We start from the raw sequence: 25,082 nt of genomic DNA, 5'->3' as shown, positions 1-25,082 counted from the left end.
ATTCAAGAGCTGGCAAAGTAGATATAATTGGAGACCCCAGATTTATTCAGGGGAGTGGTAAAAGGCCATCCAATGTCATTTATTGCTCTTCTTCCCAGGCCTCCTGGACACATTGATAGAAATGAACACAACCCTGGAAGATATTCAGAAGTCTCTGGATATGTATTTAGAGACCAAGCGCCATATTTTCCCCCGCTTCTATTTCCTGTCCAATGATGACCTCCTGGAGATTCTGGGCCAGTCTCGTAACCCAGAGGCTGTGCAGCCACACCTCAAAAAATGCTTTGACAACATCAAGTTGCTGAGAATGCAGAAGGTCAATAGAGCTGGCCATGAAGGGATGAAGGGCAGGGGAAGGATGCTGAGGTCAAGATATTCAAGGCCTTGAAGGAGACAGTGCCCTCCCCCTCATGGGAGGCGGATAGTAATGATCCTAGATTATGTGAGATAGAATTTTTTAAAAATTGGTAATGTTGAGGGAAGGGGAGAGAAGCAGAAATTACTCTCAAACTACTCCCAAATACCATCTAGGCAGATAGTAGGAGCAGGCATTTCAGACCATTAACAGCTTCTTGTTTCTACAGGTTGGGGGGCCCGGCAGCAAATGGGAAGCTGTGGGAATGTTTTCAGGTGATGGCGAGTATATTGATTTCCTCCACTCAGTACTTTTAGAAGGACCTGTGGAGGTGAGTTGTGGCGAGGGCCTGAGAATCAAGCTGATTCTTCTTTGCGTTAGGAAGTTTGCTTGGCTCTGTGAGGAGAGAACATCTCTGTGAAGGGACATTTTTCACTTTTTGCCCTCCCATTGGCCATTCCTGAAAACTATAACCTCTACCCTGAACCTGACAATCTGCCTTCTGGCCTCCATATCACTCAGGGGCCTAGCTAGATACTTCCCAGGTCCTACTTTCATCTTGGGTCCATCCACGCCCTGCAGTTCTGTTTCCTAAGCACCTTCGTCCTGGGAACTCTCATCTCTGGCTCTGAGGCCGAGCCGTCCTGTTCTTTCACCTCTCTTCAGTCTTGGCTTGGTGACGTGGAGCGGACCATGAGGGTCACCCTACGGGACCTTCTCCGAAACTGCCGCCTGGCCCTCAAGAAGTTTCTTAACAAGAGGGACAAATGGGTGAAGGAGTGGGCTGGCCAGGTGAGCTGAAGCCAATAGAAATGAGGGAACAAGGGCTGAAAGGGAGCAGCAAAGATAAAGACAGAATCTTGAGTCTGAACATGCTGGTGTCTTGTCCCCCTGATCTGGGCTATGGCCCTGGAACCCTACATGCCAGTCCCTCAGCCCCTGACGTTAGGCACATGCCTCATCCTTCAGAAAAAATTAGCATATTGACAGAAGAGTAGCACCTGGTCCTGGGAGAAGCTGGGATTTGAGAGCTGGGCTGTGAGGGCGGCCAGGGACAGGGCTTTGGGATACAACCTCTGCACATGCTTCAGGTGGTGATCACTGCCAGTCAGATCCAGTGGACAGCTGATGTCACCAAGTGCCTGATGACAGCTAAGGAGCGGGGAGACAAGAAGATCCTCAAGGTCATGAAGAAGAAGCAGGTGGGGTACCCAACAAGTACAGGATAGCCCTGGAGTTAGAGTTGGAGTCAAAATTAGAAATGAGCTGGTGGGAAAGGGTCAGAGTGAGGGTGCTGTATGGGAGAAGTCCAGTGAGGAAAGTTTGGGTGGCATAGAAGTACGTTTTCCTATGCTGATATTGGGGATCCAGAGTTATAGTGGGGTTAGGGTTAGCGTTGGGGATGAAAATTGTGTTAGGCTGGGGTGAAGTATGTTTGGCTTTTATTACATTGCTCCATCTGCTCTCTCCCCTACTTCTTCATTCTACAGGTGTCAATACTGAATAAGTATTCAGAAGCTATCAGGGGGAACTTGACCAAGATCATGCGGCTTAAAATTGTGGGTCTGGTGACCATAGAAATTCATGCCCGAGATGTGTTGGAGAAACTTTATAAGAGTGGTCTCATGGATGTCAATTCTTTTGACTGGCTCAGCCAACTGCGCCTCTACTGGGAGAAGGTACAGATGGGCCAGCTCCCCACTCTTGTACCCTAAACCCAGTCCTAATGCATTAATTAAATCCCTGTTCTCTAAATACAACAATATCCGAATCCAAGCCTTAGTCCCACCACAGCGCCCTAATCCAGTTCCTAACCATCACAAGTCTCTTTAGTCAGGAATGGCAGAGCATTTTCAGTCGCTGTTCACTGTGGGTGTCCCTTGACTGGACTCAGAAAGGCTTCCGGCAGCCGCTGCAAGCGGTTGGGGTGGACATGCAATATGAACCCCTTTTCCATCTTGGCCATAAACTCTTCCCTCCTCCTCACTCTAAACAGAGCCCCTCATCTCATAGTTGTGACCCCCTTGCCATCTCCAGCCCTACTATCAGTCACTGCCTGGCTCTAACTCTCTTCTTAAGCCCACCTCTCTTACTCTGTCCTGTACCTCCAGGATCTTGATGACTGTGTGATCCGCCAGACCAACACACAATTCCAGTATGGTTATGAATACTTGGGTAACTCTGGCCGGCTTGTCATCACCCCCCTGACAGACAGGTCAGCTTTGTGGCATGAGAAAGGTGGTTGGGGGAGGGGGTGGGGCAGCGCAGACTGAGTGAAAGCTTCCAGGAGCCTGACTTGAGTCCTATCCTCAATTTTCAGGTGTTATGTGACACTGACCACAGCATTGCACCTGCATCGAGGGGGCTCCCCTAAAGGTCCAGCAGGCACGGGAAAGACAGAGACTGTCAAGGACCTGGGCAAGGCCCTTGGCATGTATGTCATCGTGGTCAACTGTTCCGAGGGCCTGGACTTCAAGTCCATGGGCCGAATGTACTCAGGCCTGGCCCAGGTCAGCATCCTGCCACCCTGTTCCAGAGGCCCCTTAAATATCTTTAGTCTCAGAAAATCAACTGGAACCCAAATTTGGTTCAGTGCTTTGTAACTTATAACATTGCATCTCCTCAGTTAGTTCTTAAAATTGGTTAGTCCCTATACCTCCATGGACTGCACTTTGCTTATTTGCAAAATCAGAAGATTATGTACGTATTAAATAGTTAATGCATGTAAACTGGTGCACAATGTCGGCACTCAGTGCTCACAAGTTCTCTTCCCTGGCCTCTTTCCAACTCAGATCTTTTCTAGCATTCCCCCAGATTGGAAGCTCTGGCCAGAAACGACAACTGTGCTATGATGGGCGCCTCCTCCCCACACCACCCACCCCCAACATTTTGGAGGCCACCTTGCCTATCAGAGCAGTTCGGGCAGGGCTGTGTCACGCTTTCTGGTTTCTCCTTACCTGGGGTACTTCTCTGACTGCCAGCGAACCTGCCTCCCCCACTACAGACGGGCGCCTGGGGCTGCTTTGATGAGTTTAACCGCATCAATGTGGAGGTGCTGTCGGTGGTGGCCCAGCAGATCCTGTCAATTCTGTCCGCCCTGGCTGCCAGCCTCACCCGCTTCTATTTTGAGGGCTTTGAAATAAACCTGGTGTGGTCCTGTGGGATCTTCATCACCATGAACCCTGGTGAGAGCCCGGGAGTAGATGGGGCTTGGAGCGGAGGGGGTGAGGGAGAACTGGGCGTCCTCCCCTCCCCCCTGCCAGGCCAGTGTATTTAGCCAAGTGAAATGTGGCTGAAGACAGCAAAGTGTGAAAGAAGAATAAACATGCAACCTTCTGGGAGACAAGGAGGCAATCTCACTGCTCTCCCTAAAGGCATTAATAACCGCTGTATGAATGCAGGGCAGGGCACAAGTAGGTTTACAGTTGTGAGTATGCGAAGCACAGAGTTTATTTTTGTATTCTTTTTAATTACTGTATTGTTTTTTATTTGAACAGCTGCAAGCCTACTTGTGCCCCACCCTGTGTATGTAGCCCTAGCCTGTGAAAGTACTTAGTTATCTTCTCCCATTGGGCTCCCAGCTCCCAGATTCTATTCTATCTGCCATCTCTTTTGAGAATGGGAGAATCTCCCCAAAGTGCAGACACTGGAGTCTCTCATTACTGTTCCCTGGAAATAGGTCTAGGAGAAGGGTCTAGGAGAAACAGAAAAAGGTTTAGGTACTGAAAGAATAAGAGAAGCAGCTGTGATTTCTGTTAGGACTGATGTTTTATTGCATACATGGAACTTGGAGAGATGGGAAATCGGTAGCTCTGTGATTTGATTTTGGAATAAGGCAATGCAGAAAGTAAGGAAATGCCCAGAGATAGGAAAGAGGACCAAATTGGCATGGGAAGAGCCAGGGCTGAGATGAGGATGGACGAGATCTCAGAGTTGAAGCTGGAGAGAAAGTTAGGGATGGAGGTAGGTTGGGGAAAATGGGATTGATTGGGAAGTGGGTCTTTGGGAAGCAGTCCAGACTCTAAACAAATGGCTCTGTTTTCCAGGCTACGCTGGTCGTACAGAGCTTCCTGATAATCTTAAATCCATGTTCCGTCCAATTGCCATGGTGGTGCCCGATTCAACTCTTATTGCAGAAATCATTCTCTTTGGGGAAGGCTTTGGCAACTGCAAGGTATTCTGATAATCTCTTTTCCAATTATTTTACTTCCCTTCCATGATTATTCCCTGGACAGAGGAACTCCATGAAGGCCTTGGAGTCAGTTTATTCTATAATGAACATACTGTCAATAGGATATGGGGGCAGAAGTGTTCAGAGGTCTCCCCTCTATGATGTCAAAAGTCCATGATGGCATGAGTCACAAGGTCTTCTCATTAGGATTGTCCACAGAGCAACTCCCAGATGCTTCAAGTCCCGGCACCGAGCCTCTTGTATTTGTAACTGTCCCTAGATGAAGCAGAGGGCTATGTGGAGAGATAGGTCATTTCCTCTTCTGTTTTCATTCCCCAGATTCTGGCCAAAAAGGTATACACACTTTACTCCCTGGCTGTGCAGCAGCTCTCCAGACAGGACCATTACGACTTTGGCCTGCGCGCCCTCACCTCCCTTCTGCGCTATGCTGGCAAGAAGCGCCGCCTGCAGCCGGATCTGTCTGATGAAGAGGTAGATCAAGGACACAGCTCTTGAACCTTAACCTCCACTGTAACTGGTCCTGTGTGCCTTCACTAAAGTTTTCAGATCCTTTCTTTCCCCAGATTGGGATTCCCACCTTTCTTCCTGTCTCCTGTGTTGCCTCAGTTTTACCTGTCATATTTTTAAAGACTAGCTTAGGTATATTCATTGTTCTTGGCTCTCGCCCCTCACCCTTTGGAAAGGAAAGGCCTAGTGAGTACCTAGGCCCTAGCTCCTCCAGCCCGAGTCTGTCTTTTCCCACCTAGGTTTTGCTGCTTTCAATGAGAGATATGAACATTGCCAAGCTAACTTCAGTTGACGTGCCGCTATTCAATGCCATCATGCAAGATCTATTTCCCAGCATTGAGCTGCCTGTCATTGATTATGGCAAGGTATTTGTTCCTTAATACTCTTCCTGAACTCATATGTGAATGTAGATCTGGGAACATGACACTTGGCTCCCAGGCCTTGTTCTGCCATTCACTAGCCATGACTTTGAGCAAGACAGTTGGCTTCTTCTGGGACTTCCTTATCTATAGAAGGATATAGACCAACTCAAACGTTCTATTCTCTCACCACAACTCCCTACTTCTCCCCTACCACCCAACTCACTGGTTCAAGTCCTTCCACTCATTGGTTCTTTGACTTCATTGAGATCTCTAATCTACTGGCCCTTCTACTTTCTCTATTTCCATCTGCCCTCTCTTGCCTCTATTTCTCCTCATTTAGAGAGTTTTGAGGGGAGACGGCTCATGACTGTTTGATATGTGGGAACAGTGGAATGAAAGTGGGAGGAGGAAGATTTTAGAAAGTACAGGGATTTTCTTTTCTGGCAGTGGTAGTTTAGATACCCTGAATTTTTCTTTCCATTGAAACCACTAAAATATTGGATAAAAATATAAAGATACATATTTTTAAATGTATTGCTAACCTGGAAAGAAAAAATTCTGGGATGGGGAGGTGAAATAAAAGCAGGGAGATCAGTGAGTATAAAAGCTGGCTTTTTGCCTGAAAATTTTTGTTGAATTTAAGGTACCTTGGAGAGAAGATAAAGTAGCCCAAGTTTGGAGGTACAATAGGAAACCCAGTCCTGCATAAACTACAATCTGCAAGGGAAAATACCCTCAGTAAGTGGGAAAATGAGAAACCCACCATTGAAAAGGGTCCATACAGGAAAGAAACTTGCTTGTTTTGACAGATGATGGGAAGAAGGGGTAAAATTTTTGAGATTTTCTAACCACAAGTCTACCCTTACATAGTTTATGGTCATAATTTATCCTACTATATGATCCCTAAACTCTCAAACTTAAAACTTAATTTTAAGTAGTTCCAGATTGTTAGCTTCCCCTAGATGACCGGGAGAAGCAAATTCAAATTATTTCTGGAAGAGGAAATTTTAACTTGAGCCTCAAAGAATTATCATGAAAATTAAAGATAGAAGTCCAAGAAAATGAACAGCTTCTGGTCAAAAGTCACAAAACACCCAAGGGAACATGATACCATGAATAGAAAGCAGAGAAATAACAGAACAAGAGAATCAAATCCCCAAAGACTTCAGATATTGAAAATGATCAACACAGAATTTAAAATTAACTAAACTTTGAGACTTCGGGCCAAGATGGAGGCCTAGACAGACACACCATGTCTCCCTCCACAACTAAGAAGGAATACAACTACCTCAAAACTAGAGACAACCAGAAGTTCCAGAAAACTGAGCTGCATGGAAGTCCAACAAACAAAGATATAAAGAAGAAATACTCATCCAGACAGGTAGGAGGGGCAGAGCCAGGGCAGAGAGGATGTGGTGTGGTAGCAGCGGCAGGCCGGCAGAAAGCGCAGTCACACATTTTAAAAAGCAGGGGGGGATACCTGGAGAGTGTTCCCAGCTCCTGAAGACCGTGCAGCTCACAGTCCCAGCACCAGGGAAAATCAAGTCTCATTGCTTCTGACTGTGCAAACCAGTGGGGGTTGGGCAGCGGAAGAAACTGCCGGTCTCTCAGCAAAGTCCACTTGTTTAAAGGGCCCCCACAGTCCTAGAACATCCGCAGACACACCCACTCTGGGAACAACAGCCAGGGCAACAGCTAGAGAGGCGCTAGTCCCATATGAAAATGGGAGAAGTGCCTGAAAAAGAGGCAAGTGCTGAGCAAGTGGCATGGTTCCCTCTTAGACCCCTCCCACACACACAGTGTCACAACGTGGTGATACGGGTCACCCTGTACTGACGAATACCTAAGGCTCTGCCCCTTAAAATGTAACAGGTGAGGTGGCTCTACCTAAGACAGAGAGGCAAACAAACACAGGAGCCTGTCAAGATGAGGAGACAGACAAGTATGGCCCAAAAGGGGGAACAGATCAAGGTTCCAGTGGGAGAACTAAGTGATGAGGAGATAGCCAACCTAACAGACACAGAGTTCAAAACACTGATGATAAAGATGCTCACAGGCTTGACAGATATGCTTGAGTACGGCAAACACAGAAGGGAAGAAGTGAAGGCTATGATAAATGAAACAAAGGAAAATCCACACAAAACTATTGGTGAAGGGAAGGAAATCAGGGTTCAAACCAATGATTTGGAATATAAGGTAGAAAAAAAGTCAACCAGTATAGAATGAGAAAACAAGAATTGAAAAAAATGAGGAGAGGCTTAGGAACCTCTGGGATGACTTTAAATGTGCCAACATCTGAATCATAGGTGTGCCAGAAGGAGAAGAGGAAGAGCAAGAAATTGAAAGCTTATGTGAAAAAATAGTGAAGGAAAACTTCCCAAATTTGGTAAAGGAAATAGACATACAAGTCAAGGAAGCACAGAGAGTCCCAAACAAGCTAGACCCAAAGAGGACCACACCAAGACACATCATAATTAAAATGCCAAAGGTTCAAGATAAAGAGAGAATCTTAAAAGCAGCAAAAGAAAAGCAGAGAGTTACCTACATAGGGGTGCCTATAAGTCTCTCAGCTGATTTCTCAAAAGAAACTTTGCAGGCAAGAAGGGGCTGGCAAAAAGTATTCAATGTGATGAAAAGCAAGGACATACAACCAAGACTACTCTATCCAGCAAAGCTATCATTTAGAATGAAAGGGCAGATAAAGTGCCTCCTAGACAAGGGAAAGCTAAAAGAGTTCATCATTACCAAGCCATTATTATATGAAATGTTAAAGGGACTTGTTTAAGAAAAAGAAGATCAAAACTATGAACACTAAAATGACAACAAACTCGCAACTATCAACAACTGAATCTAAAAAGTAAAAACAAAATCCAACTAAGCAAACCAGAATAGGAACAGAATCATAGGTACAGGGATCATTTGGAGGGTTATCAGCTGGGAAGGGGAAGGGGTAGAAATGGGGAAATGGTGCAGGGATTAAGAAGCATAATCGTTTGGTACAAAATAGATGGGGGAAGTTAAGAATAATATAGGAAAGGATGAAGCCAAATAACTTATATGCACGACCCATGGACATGAACTAAGGGGGCTGGGATTGCTAGGGAAAGTGGGGTACTGGGCAGAGGGGAGAAAAAGGGAAAAAACTGGGACTACTGTAACAACATAATCAATAAAATATACTTATAAATAACTAAACTTAATATGTTTAAAGAAATAAAAGAGGGAGGGGTGGTGCTTGGCTGAGGGGAGCAAAGGGGAAAAATTGGAACTATTGTAACAATATAATCAATAAAATATACTTAAAAAAAAAAAGAAGTAAAAGAGAAGCTTGAAACTACAAGCCAGGAACAAGACACTTCTAAACTAAGATTTGAAAAAGAACAAGTAGAATTTTTATAAGTGAAAAAAATGTAATTGAGATTAAAAACAACTCTATATATAGAGTACTTGCAGGTAAAGAAGGTGGATTAAAAACAATTTTGTTACCTTTTGAAAATCCACTATCATACTCTAAAGAGATTTTTTAAAATAAGGCATCTATATCTCAAAAGATGGAGAGAATGGAAGAAATGGAACAAATTTTAGGCATAAGAAACAAATGAACAAGTTGTGACTTATGTAGCAAACCTGAGAAGGCTGGAGGTGGGAGAGAGTGAGAGGCAGTTCTCAAAAGGCCCACCATTTGTGGAATTAGATACCTCTGTGAGTAGGGAGTAGAGGAAGTGTAGCTACAGTAAGAAGGATTGGAGGCAAACTGTCTTGGAAGATCTCTAGATCTTCCCTTCTCTGTGATCCCAGATGATGAGTGGGTAAAATAGTAGGTCCCTGGGCAGGGAGACACCGGTGTAGCTGAGGGCATGAGTAAATCCTATTAAAATGGGGATTAAGTGAATGTTTACACAGCGATTGCAGAGACTGTCTTCTTTCATCTGTCAATTCCCAGAATACTGGCAGCGCGACAAGAAATTGGAAGAGTTTTCTCTGAGGAATCTGTCTGGCCTAAGAGGAATGACCAAAATGTGGAGAATAGTGATTTCCCAATGAAAGTTCTAGATAAATCGTCTCCAGGGATCCTCACAGTCTATGAGCCCCACTCACACTCAGGGCTATTATTCAGTTTTTCCCCCTTGTATGTGGGCAGAAAACCAGGGGTCCCCACACATCTGAGGAAAGCCTCTAACCAGAAAGCAGCCAAAACAAGTAGGAAGAAGCAAGTTGGAGAAAAGAGATAATACAGAGAAAGAAAAGTTGTTTTTTTTTTTAAATCATTGTGTTCTCAGAGATAAGGTTAAGATATTGTCTCCATGAAATATTATTAAAAAGAAATATTCCAGAAAATAGAACAGACCAAAGGAAAAAGAGGTAAGATTCAAAAGCCAGGCAGGAAGGACAACAGCCAAATAATAGGAGTTCCAAAAAGTAGGAACAGAGAAAATGGAGGAGGGGGGCAGGATCGACAGTGAAACAATTCGAGAAGAATCCCCAGAACTGAAGGATCTAAGTTTCCAGAATGAAAGGATCCACAAACGTGTGACCCAATGGATAAAGTAAATCCTTAACAAGGCCCATCATTTAAAAATTTTAAAACACCAGGACCAGGAGAAGACTTAAGAAGCTTCCCCAGAGAGAGAAAATTAAAAAAAAAAAAAAGAGGTAAATGCAGAAGATCAAGAATTTAAATGGTGGACTTCTCAGTAGCAATACTGAATCGATCAACAATTGAGCAGCCTTCAACTCCATTCTCAAGGAAATTATTTTCAACCTCAAATTCTATTCCCAGTCAACCTGTCACATAGGAGGCTAGATAAGAGATATTTCAGACATGCAGACTCTCAAAAAATATTATCTCCAATATATGCTTTCTGAGAGCGCTACTAGAAAGTATGTTCTGCCAAAATGCAGGGGCATGCCAAGAAAGGAAAATAGAGGCCCCAGGATGATGACTGTGTGCCTGACAGAGAGAAGCCAGTCTAGATGGGAGTACATCTAAGTGCTTCAGGAAGGCTTCTGAAAGAAAAAATTCATGCCTCATGTGAATAGATGTTCTGAGAGATTTAGTTAACTGGCAGAGTTTGAAGTTGAATTAGAGATCAGTATGTTAAAAACTAAGGAAACAAAAAACAACTATTAGCCTCTAGGGAAAACAAAAAAGTTGTTCAGCAAAGGGGAAATGATCATACATTGAAGAGTACATGATGTTATACTGATCTTTAATACTGTTTAAAAAAATACTGTTTAGAAGTAACACAACTAAAACATAAAGACAAAGGGTTGAGAGTCAAAGAATAGAAAAAGATACCTCAGGTAAATACTAATCAGAAGAAAGCTGAGGTAGCAATTTCAGACAACACAGATTTTAAGGCAAAAATCATTACTAGGAATACAGATGGTCACTTAATAAAAAAGATTCAGTTTACCAGAAAGATAAAACAATTCTAAATTTAGAGGTATGTAAAAATATAGCCTCAAAATAAATAGAGCAAAATTTAATTAAAAGGAGAAATAGATAAATCTAGCATTGTAGTGGAGATCTTAATATCTTCCAGTAATTAATAGGCCAATCAGACTAAAAATCAGTTAGGATATAGAAGATTTGAACAACACAATCTTGATTTAATAAACACCTATAGCAGTTGTATTTGATAGTTGAAGAATAACCTTTTTTTTTCAAGCACACACAGAATATTTAGTAAGGTTGACCATGTAAAGGTTGTAAATCTGCCTCAAAAATTTCAAAGGAATTTATTCAAAACATCTGATCACAATAATAACTACTGACATCAGGCAAACTTGTCTTTCTGGCAATAAGAATATTAAAGGTAAATGGGGACATTTCATAATGATAAAAGAGTCCATGTCCCAAAAGATATGACAATTCTAAATTTATATTCACTTAATAATATAACTGCACCAAAGACACGGAAACAAGGGACAGACTGACAGTGATTAGAGGGGAGGGCGGGAGGGGAGGAGGGGAAGAAGAAGGGGAAGGGTCTAGTCAAGGAACTAGTATAAATGACCCATGGACACGGACAACAGGGTGTGGGGGTGGGGGTCGGGGCAGTGGAGAGCAATGGGGGAGATATTGGGACAACTGTAATAGAACAACAATAAAAAAAGAAATTAAAAAATAATATAACTACAAAATAGATAAAACAAGATTGACAGAACTAAAAGGAGAAATAGATAAAACCGCAATCCTTGTGAGAAGTCTTGATATACTTCTCTCAGAAATTAATGAAGAAAGCAGATAAAAAAATCCATAAAGATACAGAATGGAGTGCTTTTAACAGATCTAACTTGACACATATAGAACATTTTATGCAACTGAATTACAGTAACATAATCTTCTCAAGTGTGCATGGAACTTTTACTAAAATTTACTAAAATTGACTGTGTGCTGGGTTATTAAGTATAGGTCTCATAAATTTTAAATGATTGAAAAGTATACAGAGCATGATCTCTCACCACGAGAGAACTAAACTAGGGACCAATGACAAAATACAATTTTAAAAGCCCAAATGTTTGGAAATTAGGCAATATAATTCTGAATAACTCATGGGTCAAAGAAGAAATTAGAAAATATTTTAAACTGAATAAAAGGAAACTATGGCATCTTAAACTTATGACATGATGTTAAATATGCACACATGTATCTAATGGCGTAATGGGCACAAGAGGAAGGTATCTTAAGATCAACAAACAAAGCAGGCAACAACTCAGCGGGAGAAAGTATATCCTTCCTTAATGGTGTTGGAGAGATACAAGTAAAGATCCTGCACCTATTTGAAATTATTTGGTTGCATTGGCTGTATGTTTAAAAAATGCCATAGTATTCTGGGACTGATCCATAGGGTCATGGTTCTGTAAGCATTTTTATCTTAGATGATGACTTGTTCAATGTCTGGTGAGCTCTGCAGTAGGACAAACTCTACTTTGTTCTCAGTACCCAAAGCACTGCTTGGCATCCACTACAGAGGCTTAATAAATATTTGTTAAATAATATTAGAAAACAGTGCACAGAGCATGTCAGACATTGTGTTTTATGTTGACTGTTTTATCTAACGCCACAACCTTATGAGAAAAGTTATCACCATTACTTCTGTTTAATGGGTCGGGAAGCAGAGACCCAGAGAAGCGACCTACGTTCACAGGGCAGACTGCAGAGCCCGGTCTCCTGCCTCTGCCATCGGTCAGCTTCCCAGGGAATGAACACTTGCCAGAGCGCAAAGGGTTCTGGTGCTATTTTCTAACAGTTGGAACGTTATCCTCCAAGGCATTGGGGAGATTGGAAGTCCTTTGCGGTCCTCTTCCTTTCTCTTTCACTTGCTGTTTTTCCCTTCTCTCAGCTGAGGGAGACCATTGAACAGGAGATTCGAGAAATGGGCCTGCAGGTCACGCCATTCACCCTCACCAAGGTCATCCAGTTGTATGAAACTAAGAGCTCCCGCCACTCCACCATGATCGTGGGCTGTACGGGCAGTGGCAAGACCACGTCATGGCGGATTCTCCAGTCCTCCTTGTCCTCCCTGTGCCGCGCCGGAGACCCCAACTTCAATATTGTTAGAGTACGGGTTTGGGACTGTGAAGTCATTGGCAGAGACTTGAGTAGCAGGAAGACGGTGGTGGCTCGGGGGTAGGGACGCATATGCATCAGGGAGGGCAGTATAGGCCAGGAGGCGGTGCCTGGGTCCAAGGAGGCCTGGGAGAGATGAGAGAGAAAAGGGGCAAGTACAAATCCCTGGACTTTAAGGGAGATATTGGGATTTGTGTCTGCCAGCAGCTCAAAACCCCTTCCTGTGTCATTTTTAGGAGTTCCCTTTGAACCCAAAGGCATTGTCCCTGGGGGAGCTGTATGGGGAGTATGACCTTAACACTAACGAGTGGACAGATGGCATCCTATCCAGCGTCATGCGGATGGCATGTGCAGGTACCCGAAGGATCATGAGGTGGGGAGAGCAGATGCCTAAATCTCCTGTGGGGGTGGGCATTCTGGGGAGAGAAAGCTCAGTTTGGGAGAGAAAAGCTTGGAGAATGCTGAGGTACAAGGACGCATGGGCTTGCACCTGGGAGGGGATGAGTGTGGAGGGCCCTAGGTGGGAAAGCTCTGGTTTCCTCATTGTCCACCTGCTACCAAGATGAGAAACCGGATGAGAAGTGGATCCTTTTTGATGGCCCTGTGGACACCCTGTGGATTGAGAGCATGAACTCTGTCATGGATGACAACAAGGTGTTGACCCTCATCAATGGAGAGCGCATCGCGATGCCTGAACAGGTACAGGGGTGGCCTGACTACCGAGGCCCTGGACGGGGGAGCTGGAGGGCACGAGGCAGTGCTGAAGGGAAGAGCAGGGGGATCCTCAGAGGAGAGGGAGTTCTGTAGGAGGGCTGAGCAGGAGGAGGCCTGCTTTCAGGGGAACCTGGGACTGAAGGGAAAATGCGGGCCTACCATGGCTGAGGAGAACGATTGCATGGAAAAGAACCTTGCGTACTAGGAAGTACTGTGTAGACTGGGCAGCCCTCCTCATGCTCATTTCCACTGGCGCGGGAGGGAGGGCCTTCACTAGTGCACCTGGATTATGAATTCATGGACTGTAAGTCCGCCCTTTTCCACCCACCCAAACAATGCCAGCGAGGGAGTGATTTTTTTAAAAAGATAACCTTGAATAAGCTCTACTTTCTTTTAACAAGCACATCATTGGTAAACTTTAGGTCTTTATTCACCCTGCCATAGCTGATACCTGGCAGAGACATCCTGGGGCATCAGAGTTCTGGGCAGGGAGGAGTGAAAATCAAGGTTCTGACAAAGTATATCCTTAGGTGTCTCTCCTGTTTGAAGTGGAGAACTTGGCAGTGGCCTCTCCAGCCACCGTGTCTCGCTGTGGGATGGTGTACACTGACTACGCTGACCTGGGCTGGAAGCCCTATGTCCAGTCATGGCTAGAGAAGAGGCCAAAGGTATGAAGGGAACGGAGGAGAGGGAAGAGACCAGCATAGCCTACGGGACATAAGAATGAATAGAACCCTTCATATTCAACTCCAGACTGAGGTAGAGCCCCTTCAACGGATGTTTGAAAAATTTATTAACAAGATACTGACCTTCAAGAAGGACAATTGCAATGAACTTGTGCCCCTACCAGAATACAGCGGAATCATCTCCCTCTGCAAGTTGTACTCAGCCCTGGCCACACCAGAGAATGGGGTAAGGGGGACCGGAGCGGGGCCAGGCAGCACAGGCTCATGACTTCCTGGGGCAACAACTTCAGGGAAATGGCATGTCTGAAACACAGGCTGAACACCTGGCTTGAGTGGAACAGAGACTGCAATGGAAGGCTACATTGACCATGGCGGCAGTGAGGGGTGTGTGTGCATGCGTGCGTGTGTGCGTGCATGTGTGCGTGTATACTGGAAGGTCCAATTAAGATCTCTAAATTGGATATTGTACACAATGGGTCTCACTATAATTTCCTCTTTATATTTTGGGAACTGAGGATAATTCATGTGGTCCCTCATTTCTCTATCCTTTAAAAAAAAAAATTAAGTCTTGGGATATTGTTTTGCTGGAAGGATCTCCCAACTTAATCTGATGAGGGGTTTTAGATATTTCCAGATTAACTGATACATAAGAAAAAATTTTGTTTAGTTTAAAATTATGGAGTAAGCACCAAAATTGTAAATTTTTTCTGCTGAGATTAAATCACTGCCTAGAAACATTTTGTGTTGCTTTTAAAGACATTGCCAGATAATTAAACTGTTAATATAAAGTTATATAATGATTAAGATCTGTAACAGTATATGTCATTCCTGACACAATTCATGTAGCTTAAAACTATGTAGATAAACTCTCAAGGTAACATATGGAAAAAGGACAATAATATAGTGTCCCAGATGCTCAGGAGGACTGGCCAGGGAGGAGGCTGAGCAGGGGGGAAGAGCACTGAGAAAGAGAACAAAGGGAGCAGGGCATTCACCGTAGGTACAGAGAACGGCCTTCCCCACAACACGGAGACACAAGAGTCAGCTCCTGCTGGGCAAGGAAGGGATGGGGGTAGTGTTTGCACACAGACCCTCTCAGTGTAGCAGAAACCCCAAGAAGAGGGTGGGAGATGTGCTGCATGTTGGGATGAGCTGGAAGCACAGACTAAGGATTCTAGATTGAATATGGTGGATGATAGAGTCTCAACACCATTTCCCATCTATATTTTGAGGATTGAGGGTTATTCTAAGACCAAGTCCAGTATTCTGGATTGGACAGCCTCCTGTATATCACAAATCGTGGAGTATTAGGTGTTTTAATTTAGAACCCACCCCCAAGACCTCCGCACCCATGGGCCTGTGGCTGTTCCACAAAGTAGGTTAGAGACGATGCAAATGATGCCATGTTGGCTGCCTGTTGCCCGTTTCCCCCGAGGAGTTCGGTGTCGTTTGCAGAGCCCCACATGCACCATTCACCATCAGAGGCAAGCAGCTCACGTGCCCTTTGGGTGGGGGGTTGAGAGCGTGAGCTCTAAATACGCCATTCCTGCTATTCAGTTGGTATATTTTAATTTTTAATTACTCAAGTGACAGTTGAATCTAGTTTTCTTTCCAAAAATTATAATTTTTTATATAAAACTAAAGTTGTTTTTGATCACCTTTGCCCTCCCAGTCATGGTCCACACAACTAACTACTGGAGTATGTTTGTATGTGTCATTCCAGGCCTATTTAAAATGAACATTTACATATAAGCCCATAGGCATCCATAGAAATGTGGTATTTACAAAACTGTAGCATGCTCTACACCACACTTGCAATATGCTTATTAAATCAACAGCATGTGTTTGAGTTCTATACTGCCACATGTAGATTAACTTCAACGCTTTTAACTGCTATATACTATCCCATGGTAAAACACGGCGCTTCATTTTTTTGTTCCTCTACTGGTGGACATTTAAGTCAACTCCACTTCTTTGCAGTTACAAAGAAGTCACCACAAATGTCCCTGGACCTGTCTCCTTGAGCATCTGTGGGCACTTCTTTAGGGTAGATAAAGTGTGGCTAGGTCCCTGCCACGTCTTTATAACTTAGGAGAGAAGAAACTCAGGTCTGGGCTACAAGGAGTTTCAGGTTTATCTAAGTGTTTTCAATTTGGGTTCGTCTACACCCATATGGTTTTCCAAACAGAACCAGGAAGGGAGGAAGCCTCTAAGCCTTTGTGATTATCTGTCGAAGTAGATCCCTCCGTCTCTTACAGATTGAGAGTATTTCCCCTTGTCTTTTTCCACGCAGGTGAACCCAGCTGATGGGGACAACTATGTCTGCATGGTCGAGCTGACGTTCGTGTTCAGCATGATCTGGTCTGTGTGTGCCTCTGTGGATGAGGAAGGCCGCAAGAAGATCGACAGCTACCTTCGTGAGATTGAGGGCTCTTTTCCTAATAAGGTCAAGCCCCCAAACCGGTTGTCCTGTTCTTCTGTTTTTCCAGAACCTCCTGTTCCCTGATCCTCAGACTCTTCTTGAGTTTCAGCCTGCCAGCCCAGCTCTCCTCTTCCCCCAGTGGTCTGTGAGCACCTTTTTCTGGGCAGGGAAGAGCTAAAGGAAGGCTTTGGTAACCTGATACACATTTCCTGTTCAGGACACAGTGTATGAGTATTTTGTGGACCCCAAGATGAGAAGTTGGACATCATTTGAGGATAAGCTCCCTAAAAGTTGGCGCTACCCTTCAAAGTGAGAGCCAGGCCTCAGGGGCAGTTTAGACTTGGGGCTACGGTTGGCAGGAGGTGCGGTGAGAGAGCTGGAGCCTAGAAGCAAAAGTGAGAAAGGAGAGGGTGGGTGCCAGAGCAGAGATGACTCCTGAGTACAGGAAGTGGGATCGAGGGGCTATGGGACAGGATCCTAAGGAGAAGGCCTGACCCCCAGGCCCCACAGGAGGCAGAGTTGGCGAGTAGAGAGTGGTGATACCAGAGGATGATAAACGCCGGGAGGCAGAATGAAGGGGGGGGTTAGAAAGGAGCGGGGCAGTGGTCCTTGAGACACCATTCCTTTCCTCCCTAGTTCCCCCTTCTATAAGATTATGGTGCCCACTGTTGACACTGTTCGCTACAACCACCTGGTGAGCACCTTGGTGGCCAACCAGATTCCCGTCCTGCTGGTGGGTCCCGTGGGGACTGGGAAAACCTCCATCGCCCAGAGTGTTCTGCAGTCCTTGCCCTCCAGCCAGTGGTCAGTGCTCACTGTCAACATGTCTGCACAGGTGTGTTACAGGGCCCTGGGATCAGGCCGCCCACGCCCCACTCTCCCTCTGCCTTCCACTCTCTCTTGGGATCCAAGCACCTGATCGACGCTCCTCTCTAAGGCTGTATTTCTCTTGAGGGACCCCAGCATTCATTCTGTACCTTCTTCACCAGACCACATCCAATAATGTGCAGAGCATCATTGAGAGCAGGGTGGAGAAGCGAACCAAGGGGGTCTATGTGCCCTTCGGGGGCAAAAGCATGATCACCTTTATGGATGACCTAAATATGCCAGCTAAGGACTTATTTGGGTCTCAGCCACCCCTGGAGCTCATTCGCCTCTGGATCGACTATGGCTTCTGGTATGATCGGTTGAAGCAGACCATCAAGTACATTCGAGTAAGCATCTGGGGTGTTTGTTCTCTGTCCCTCCCTTGATAGCTTCAGTCCCCCCCTCTACTGGGATGCCAGGCCAAAACGCTATGCTCCAATATTCCTTTCCACTGGGGAATATCCTGTCTATGTTAGGCTCCTGAGTTATCAATTCCTGTTATTAACTCTCCTCATGGGCCTGCCCAGAAGATACTGCCTCTAACTTCCACCCCCTTTCCAGGCCTCTTATGCCACGCTCACACGCCAACCTGAGGCCATGCCACCCAGAGCTGTCTAGGTGCCGAGTCTATCACTTCCCTCTCCAGGCCTTCTCTGTCTCCCATTTTTGCAGTAAGCACCCTTATGATATCAGTTCTCCCCTTCCAACCCAGAGTCCAGGCATCTCCCTTCAGTCCTGGCTCTTCTCCCATGGGATTCTGAGCATCTTGTTTGTTTATTTTTCCTGAGTCAAAGGGCAGCAGCAATTGCAGCCTGATTTCGGCGGTGCCCATCTCTCTTGGACTCAGGGTCAAACACTCGCCCAATAATTCATATATTCACATGTTTCTGAGAATACATACATACATGCACATATGAGGATACATTAAAAAAAGAAAAAAGGTCTAGAATATCTAAGCAAATGCTGGTTTTTAATTTACCTCTATTTTCTAATTTGGGTACAATGATGAAATAAAAACAAATGCTTTACTTTAATAATTACAAAAAAGAGTCCCTAATCCTTTTCTTCCTTTTACCTTTCCCTGCCCTCATTACTTCATGTTTCTTCCTGCTGATTCTTTTTCTTTTGTTTTCCATTTTTATCATTAGAGTTCACTGTGGTTCCTATTAATGCTTTGTTTCTGTGTATAAATGTAAGAAGGTGTCTCATGAACTCATTTCTATTTTCAGTGTTATGTATTTGAGCTAATGTGAACTTTTTTTGTTCATTTTAAAATAGTTCTTCCTGCTGATTCTGTCCCTGTCCTTCTTCCCATTTGTTCCTCTGTGTGCTCTCTGCCTCCCGGCTCCTTTTACATCCTCCCCATTCCTGTGCCTCCCCTCATCCCCTCTTCCCATCTGTCTCTCTGCCTTGTCTTGTCTTTGCTCCCTAGGACATGTTCCTGATGGCTGCCATGGGCCCCCCCGGGGGTGGACGGACTGTCATCTCCCCTAGGCTGCAGAGTTGCTTCAACGTCATCAACATGACCTTCCCCACAGTGAGGGCAACGGGGGCCGGCGGAGGGGGGACTGTACAAGGCAGAGCCATCTGTGTCCTAGAAAACGAGGGGCAGATCAAGGAGGGGGCTCAGGGCCCCCATGAGCAGAGTCGCATACAGGAAGCTGTAACCTACAGAGGGAGACTGCCCTCTGTAGGAGCCTGTGCTTCTTCTGAGCTAGGAGAGCCGCAGGGTGAAAGCACAGCTCGCTGGCTCTGGAGTGGGAGGCCTCGTGGTCCAGGTGGGCAGAGCACCCAGGGGCCCAGGTAGGCTGAGCAAGGTAAATCCTACAAGGCTGGCAGCTGGGAGCACTGCCAGGACCAGGCTGAGGCAAATGAGGCGCTCAAGGGCACCAAAAATATTCAGTAGTCAAGAGAAATAATATTTTAATGCATATATATATTTTTAAAGTAAGCCCAAAATTTCATTATGAACAAAATACAAACATTTTAAATAAATATGAGATTGGCACAGTACCATACTGGGCCACACTGGAGCCTGAGGCAAAAGGAAAAATCCCGTTTTTTATTTAAAATGTTATTTGTTCATCATAGATATTTTGCATTAATTTTGATTTTTAAATATTGCATTAAAATGTCATTTCTCTCGATTTCTGAGGGTTTTGGTTTTTTTTGGTGCCCCTTAAATTCTGCCCCCAAGATGAGAGCTTCACTCCACCCTTGTCCCAGGCCTGGCTAGGAGGCCGGGAGCCTGCAAAAGTGAATTAGAGGGCCTGTTTCTAGGAGTCTCAGATTATCCGGATATTCGGCACCATGATCAATCAGAAGCTGCAGGACTTTGAGGAAGAGGTGAAGCCCATTGGGAATGTGGTGACTGAGGCCACCTTAGAGCTGTACAACACTGTGGTCCAGCGCTTCCTGCCCACACCCGCCAAGATCCACTACCTCTTCAATCTTCGAGACATCTCCAAGGTAAAACCCACCTGACCTTGCCCCCTTTGCTTGGCAGAGCCTCTATCCAGGCGTTCTTTTCTCAAAGTAAGCCTTGGCGCTCAGTGGCATTCCACAGACTCCAGATCACCCCGTTCTCGAATGCTGCATTCTCTGGCCTCACCTGTAACATTCCTGAAGGAGTTCCCTTTCCTCCCCCCCCTCCCCCCGCCACACTAGCCATGCCTCTTCCCCAGGTGTTTCAGGGCATGCTTAGGGCCAACAAGGACTTCCACGACACCAAGTCCAGCATCACCCGGCTCTGGATCCATGAATGTTTCAGGTGAGATGCCCATGTCCCTCCAGATCCAGGCTTCAGCAGCCTTGCTCCAAGCCCCGCCTCTACCTCACCCTGATGCTCCTTTTCCCAGGGCCATTTTTCTTCTTATTCCAAGATCTCACCCCAGCTCCCTCCCAACAGAGTCTTCTCTGACCGACTGGTTGATGCAGCAGACATGGAAGCCTTTGTGGCCATCTTAAGTGACAAACTAGGCTCCTTCTTTGACCTCACATTTCATAATCTTTGTCCCAACAAACGTTCTCCTATCTTTGGTGAGTTGGGAGCTGTGGCTACTAGAGGCTGGAGACTCTTTGGATGTGGGTTAGAAGATGGGCCGAGCGTGGTGCCTTGATGCTTAGGGCCCTTTAGGGAAGCTGTGGGGAAGACCAGGCATTTGAGAGTCTGACCCCCTCTTCCCATGGCCCAGGGGACTTTATGAGGGAGCCCAAGGTGTATGAAGACCTAACTGATCTGATAGTACTGAAGGCAGCCATGGAGACAGCCCTGAATGAATACAATCTGTCACCTGCTGTGGTGCCAATGCATCTGGTGCTCTTCCGAGAGGCTATTGAACACAGTGAGTGTTTCCTATTCCCACCCCCTTCCCCAGCATCCCAATTATGGTGCATTTCCAAGGAAATAGGAATTCCTTCCCAGGTCTCTCCCTGAAGTCGCCTTCCTCCTTTGTGGCAATGGGTGGGGCTTTTCCTTGACAGTGGTATTTAACAGACATGGTAGAGGTTAAAAATTGAATTGCCACCAGGGCTTTGGACACTAACCTCTTTCCACACCTCTTGGTCCCTCTATGCTGTTTCAGGTACCCCAGTCCTAGTCTAGGGCCTGGAGATGCCCTGAGTTTGCTCAGCCACCTCATTGTTCTTTCCCCCCATCTCCCAACCCCCAGTCACACGGATTGTGCGGGTTATTGAACAGCCTCGGGGCAACATGCTCTTGGTGGGCATCGGGGGCAGTGGGCGCCAGAGCCTGGCCCGCTTGGCCTCATCCATCTGCGAGTACATCACCTTCCAGGTTGAAGTCACCAAACATTATCGGAAGCAGGAGTTCCGAGAGGGTACGGCTGGGTTTCTGACGCAGGAGAGGGTTTGGGGCTAGGAGTGAAAGATCAGGTGCCTGACTTTCTGTGAAGATAAGAGAGAAGAGGGTTAGAAGCCAGATAATGATCTGTGCCAGGTCCATGGGGGGCGTAGAATGGTGTTGTGTATGTGTTGAAGGCTGGGTAGGGTGCCTAAATCTTAGAAAAGGAATAAGAGATGGTCTAGTGAATCTGAAGAGACTGTCTGTTCCCTTTTCCTCCTTTTTTCATGTGGCCCAGATATCAAGCGTCTGTACCGCCAGGCTGGGGTAGAACTCAAGGCTACATCCTTCCTTTTTGTGGACACCCAAATTGCTGATGAATCATTCCTGGAGGACATTAACAACATCCTCAGCTCGGGCGAGGTCCCCAATCTCTACAAGACTGATGAATTTGAAGAAGTATGACCCCTTCTATGCCCTCGACCAGTTGGTTCTTTGACCTTCCTGATTAACCCTCGAAGAAGTCTAGATCCCAGAATACGCTCTGCCTGCCCCCCCCCTGCCTCAACCCCACCCCCCGGAAAAGCTGTTCCTCTTCTTATCCCTCGAGGGCCCCTATTGGGTGGAGCTGATTTAAAACCCACACCAGGTCAGCTCAGCCTCACCTGCTTCCCACTCTGGTTCTGCCATCACAACTGCAGCCCTCTGACTCTATGTGGCTTCTGTGCAGATCCAGACACACATCCTAGAGCAAGCCCGGGCAGACCAGGTGCCAGAGTCCTCGGACAGCCTCTTTGCCTACCTCATTGAGCGTGTGCGCAACAACCTCCACATCATAATCTGCCTCAGTCCTGTGGGCGACCCCTTCAGGTGACCCCTGCTATACAGTATAGCCTTCTCCCTCCCTGCCTGTGATAGCCCTGCACTCTGCACAGGGGTCCTCCCCCGCTCTTTTGGTCTCCCATGCCTTCTGGGAGTGAGTCCCATGGATAGTGCCAGTCTCTACACCCTGAATGCCCCATCTCCTTTCCATAGACCTTGTCTTTCAAGAAGTTGTCCACCCTTGTTTAACTAGGGTTTTTTGTTTTTGTTTTTGTTTTTTTTTGGTGGGAGAAGGCTAAGAAGGGTGGTTTTTTTGTTTTATTTTTAAATTTTTAATTGTGGTAAAAATCATATAACATAAAATTTACCATCTTAGCCATTTTTAAGTGTACAGCATAGTCACATTGTTGTATAACAGACCTCCAGTAGTTTCCCACCTTGCAGAATTGAAACTCCATACCCATTGAATAACTATCCATTTCTTCCATTTTCCCATCTCCTGGCAACCACCATTCTACTTTCTGTTTCTATGATATCTCATATGAGTGGAATCATACAATGTTTGTCTTTTTGTGACTTGCTTAGTTCACTCAGCATAGCATCCTCAAGGCTCATTCATGTTGTAGCCTGTATCAGAATTGCCTTCCTTTTTAAGACTGAATAATATTCCATTTTATGTACAGACCAAATTTTATTTGTCCATTCTTGGTATTACTAGATTGTTAAGAGCATCAGAAAGTAGGAGGAAGACAGAACTTGCACAGAGAGGCAATGTGGGTTACCATTTTGTTTACTTTTTGTAGTTATGGTATGTGGTGTACTTACCATGTACCAGACACTGTAGTAAGTATTTTACATGTGCTGCCTCATTGAATCTCCTGACAACCCTAGTCAGTATGCTTTGTTATATCCATTTTAGAGATGAGGAAGCTGACATTCAAAAGGTTAGATCACTTGCCCAAGATCCACACCTAGAAGATGTGGAATCACGTCTTTCTGTCCCCAGAACCTGTTTCTAAATACCTCACTGCACTAGTTTTGAGGGGAGCAGAATCTGGACAAGGAGCTAAAGGAGCATGAGGACAGGGCACTTGTGTCCCTAGAATGCAGGTAGACCTCTGACAAAGCTGGTAGCTGGAGGCTGACTCTGCGAAGGAACTTAACTGCCTCTCAAAACCCCTCACCAGGAACTGGATCCGCCAGTACCCAGCCTTGGTGAACTGCACTACCATCAACTGGTTCTCAGAGTGGCCCCGTGAGGCCCTGCTGGAGGTGGCCGAGAAGTATCTCATGGGCGTAGATCTGGGAACACAGGAGAATGTGAGACCCTCCTCCCCACCTCTCCCACACGTCCTGAGCTCTCTTCTGTTTCCATCCTCCATCTGCCATCACTCCCTGTCTTATATTCTTTATCTCTTGGCCTCAGATCCACAGGAAGGTGGCCCAGATCTTCGTGACCATGCACTGGTCAGTGGCTCAGTATTCCCAGAAGATGCTGTTGGAGCTGCGAAGATACAACTATGTCACCCCCACCAACTACCTGGAACTTGTGTCTGGATATAAGAAGTATGAAGAAGAGTAGTGAACGTGGAGGGCCAGGGAGCTTGGTGTCTTTTGAGGGCAATTACTGAAACGACAGAATGGAAACTATCCAGGAGGTGGCCAAGGGAACTGGCTCCAGGACGCAGGGGCTGATGTGGAATGGCAGAGATGCAAGGGGTCTTAATTTTGCCCAGGAAGTTAATACAGGAGAGATGGCCCTTTCAAGGGTGTGGCTGTCTCTAGTGCCCTCTTCACGCTCTCTTTGTCCTTATTCTGGAATGGTGGGTTTTTATTCCGAACCACAATTCGACGGTGACACTGCCGTATGTAACCCTAATGTATACACCCAGTCCTCTCTCCTCTGCCTGTAATATCTTCTAGGCTTTCCACCATGCTAAGAATTATACATTTATTCATTAAGCTGTTTTGAGTATCTTTCTATGTGCACAACACAACAGTCATTTGCTTTTAGGGATATAAGAGAAATGTAAAAAGCCCCTCATTTATTGGATTCAGTATTTTAATCAAGGTGAAGAAAAATCCATTCGTAATAATAATGATAGTCAACATTTAGTTATTTATTTAATATGTGTTTTTGACTTGATTTTTAAGAGCATCAGAAAGTAGGAGGAAGACAGAGCTTGTATGGAGAGGCAGCGTGGGTTCCCACTGCCCGCTCTGTACCGGGCACTGTCTTAGATACTTGCAATATACCAGCTAACAAAGTGAAGTCCTGTCTTCCCTGGGCCATGGGCTCACATTCTGTTTGTCATTTGCTGGTTACCATGCTAATCCCTTTACGTGCATTTTCTTATTTAGGCTAGAAAACAATCCAGTTTTATTTTTCTTTTTTGGCCTTGGACAATGTTAACACTTTTTGAATGAGTTACCAACATTTAAAACTCAGGAGCCTTATAAAAATCCAGATTTCCAACTTCTCTCTGAAAATCAGAATTTTTGGCAATACTGAACCCACATTTATTCCCACATGATGATGGGCGGCCGCCCCCTTGGGACGGGTTTGTGTTTCCTGGTTCATGGCAGCCCTCTGCCCGCTGCACACTGGGGACAGTGGAAGACCTTCACGTAGGCAGATGCTGTAGTGAAAACAGTGTTTAGCAAGCTGATACCGACAGTGGTGTGTAGAATAAATAGGGAATGAGAATCTGGAAGCACAAAGGCCAGTTGGGAAGCCCTTGGCAATGATCCAGGAAGGAAATAATAAAAACCTGACC

The 25,082-nt window shown here is 45.6% G+C and overlaps 1 protein-coding gene across 1 annotated transcript in view; it reads left to right on the top strand.

The window, feature by feature from the left end:
- The window catches only part of DNAH2 (dynein axonemal heavy chain 2), a 102,527-nt gene that overhangs the window by 52,679 nt on the left and 24,766 nt on the right, over positions 1-25,082 (top strand). Inside the window, exons 31-60 of the mRNA XM_090291489.1 lie at positions 99-316; positions 585-686; positions 1,022-1,147; positions 1,447-1,557; positions 1,846-2,034; positions 2,467-2,570; positions 2,676-2,865; positions 3,360-3,540; positions 4,402-4,529; positions 4,866-5,018; positions 5,294-5,419; positions 12,766-12,984; positions 13,229-13,346; positions 13,555-13,691; positions 14,237-14,374; positions 14,460-14,618; positions 16,686-16,838; positions 17,032-17,123; positions 17,451-17,649; positions 17,804-18,028; positions 19,114-19,218; positions 19,962-20,150; positions 20,366-20,451; positions 20,590-20,720; positions 20,876-21,025; positions 21,353-21,520; positions 21,782-21,942; positions 22,214-22,353; positions 23,493-23,625; positions 23,732-23,871. Coding sequence (XP_090147615.1) covers positions 99-316; positions 585-686; positions 1,022-1,147; positions 1,447-1,557; positions 1,846-2,034; positions 2,467-2,570; positions 2,676-2,865; positions 3,360-3,540; positions 4,402-4,529; positions 4,866-5,018; positions 5,294-5,419; positions 12,766-12,984; positions 13,229-13,346; positions 13,555-13,691; positions 14,237-14,374; positions 14,460-14,618; positions 16,686-16,838; positions 17,032-17,123; positions 17,451-17,649; positions 17,804-18,028; positions 19,114-19,218; positions 19,962-20,150; positions 20,366-20,451; positions 20,590-20,720; positions 20,876-21,025; positions 21,353-21,520; positions 21,782-21,942; positions 22,214-22,353; positions 23,493-23,625; positions 23,732-23,871 — 4,471 coding nt within the window. The remainder of the gene's footprint in view (positions 1-98; positions 317-584; positions 687-1,021; positions 1,148-1,446; positions 1,558-1,845; positions 2,035-2,466; positions 2,571-2,675; positions 2,866-3,359; positions 3,541-4,401; positions 4,530-4,865; positions 5,019-5,293; positions 5,420-12,765; positions 12,985-13,228; positions 13,347-13,554; positions 13,692-14,236; positions 14,375-14,459; positions 14,619-16,685; positions 16,839-17,031; positions 17,124-17,450; positions 17,650-17,803; positions 18,029-19,113; positions 19,219-19,961; positions 20,151-20,365; positions 20,452-20,589; positions 20,721-20,875; positions 21,026-21,352; positions 21,521-21,781; positions 21,943-22,213; positions 22,354-23,492; positions 23,626-23,731; positions 23,872-25,082) is intronic.

This window comes from Furipterus horrens, unplaced genomic scaffold, assembly GCF_987537825.1.
Source record: "Furipterus horrens unplaced genomic scaffold, mFurHor1.1.pri manual_scaffold_11, whole genome shotgun sequence".
NCBI lineage: Eukaryota > Metazoa > Chordata > Mammalia > Chiroptera > Furipteridae > Furipterus > Furipterus horrens.
This window is presented reverse-complemented; position numbering and strand designations above follow the sequence as displayed.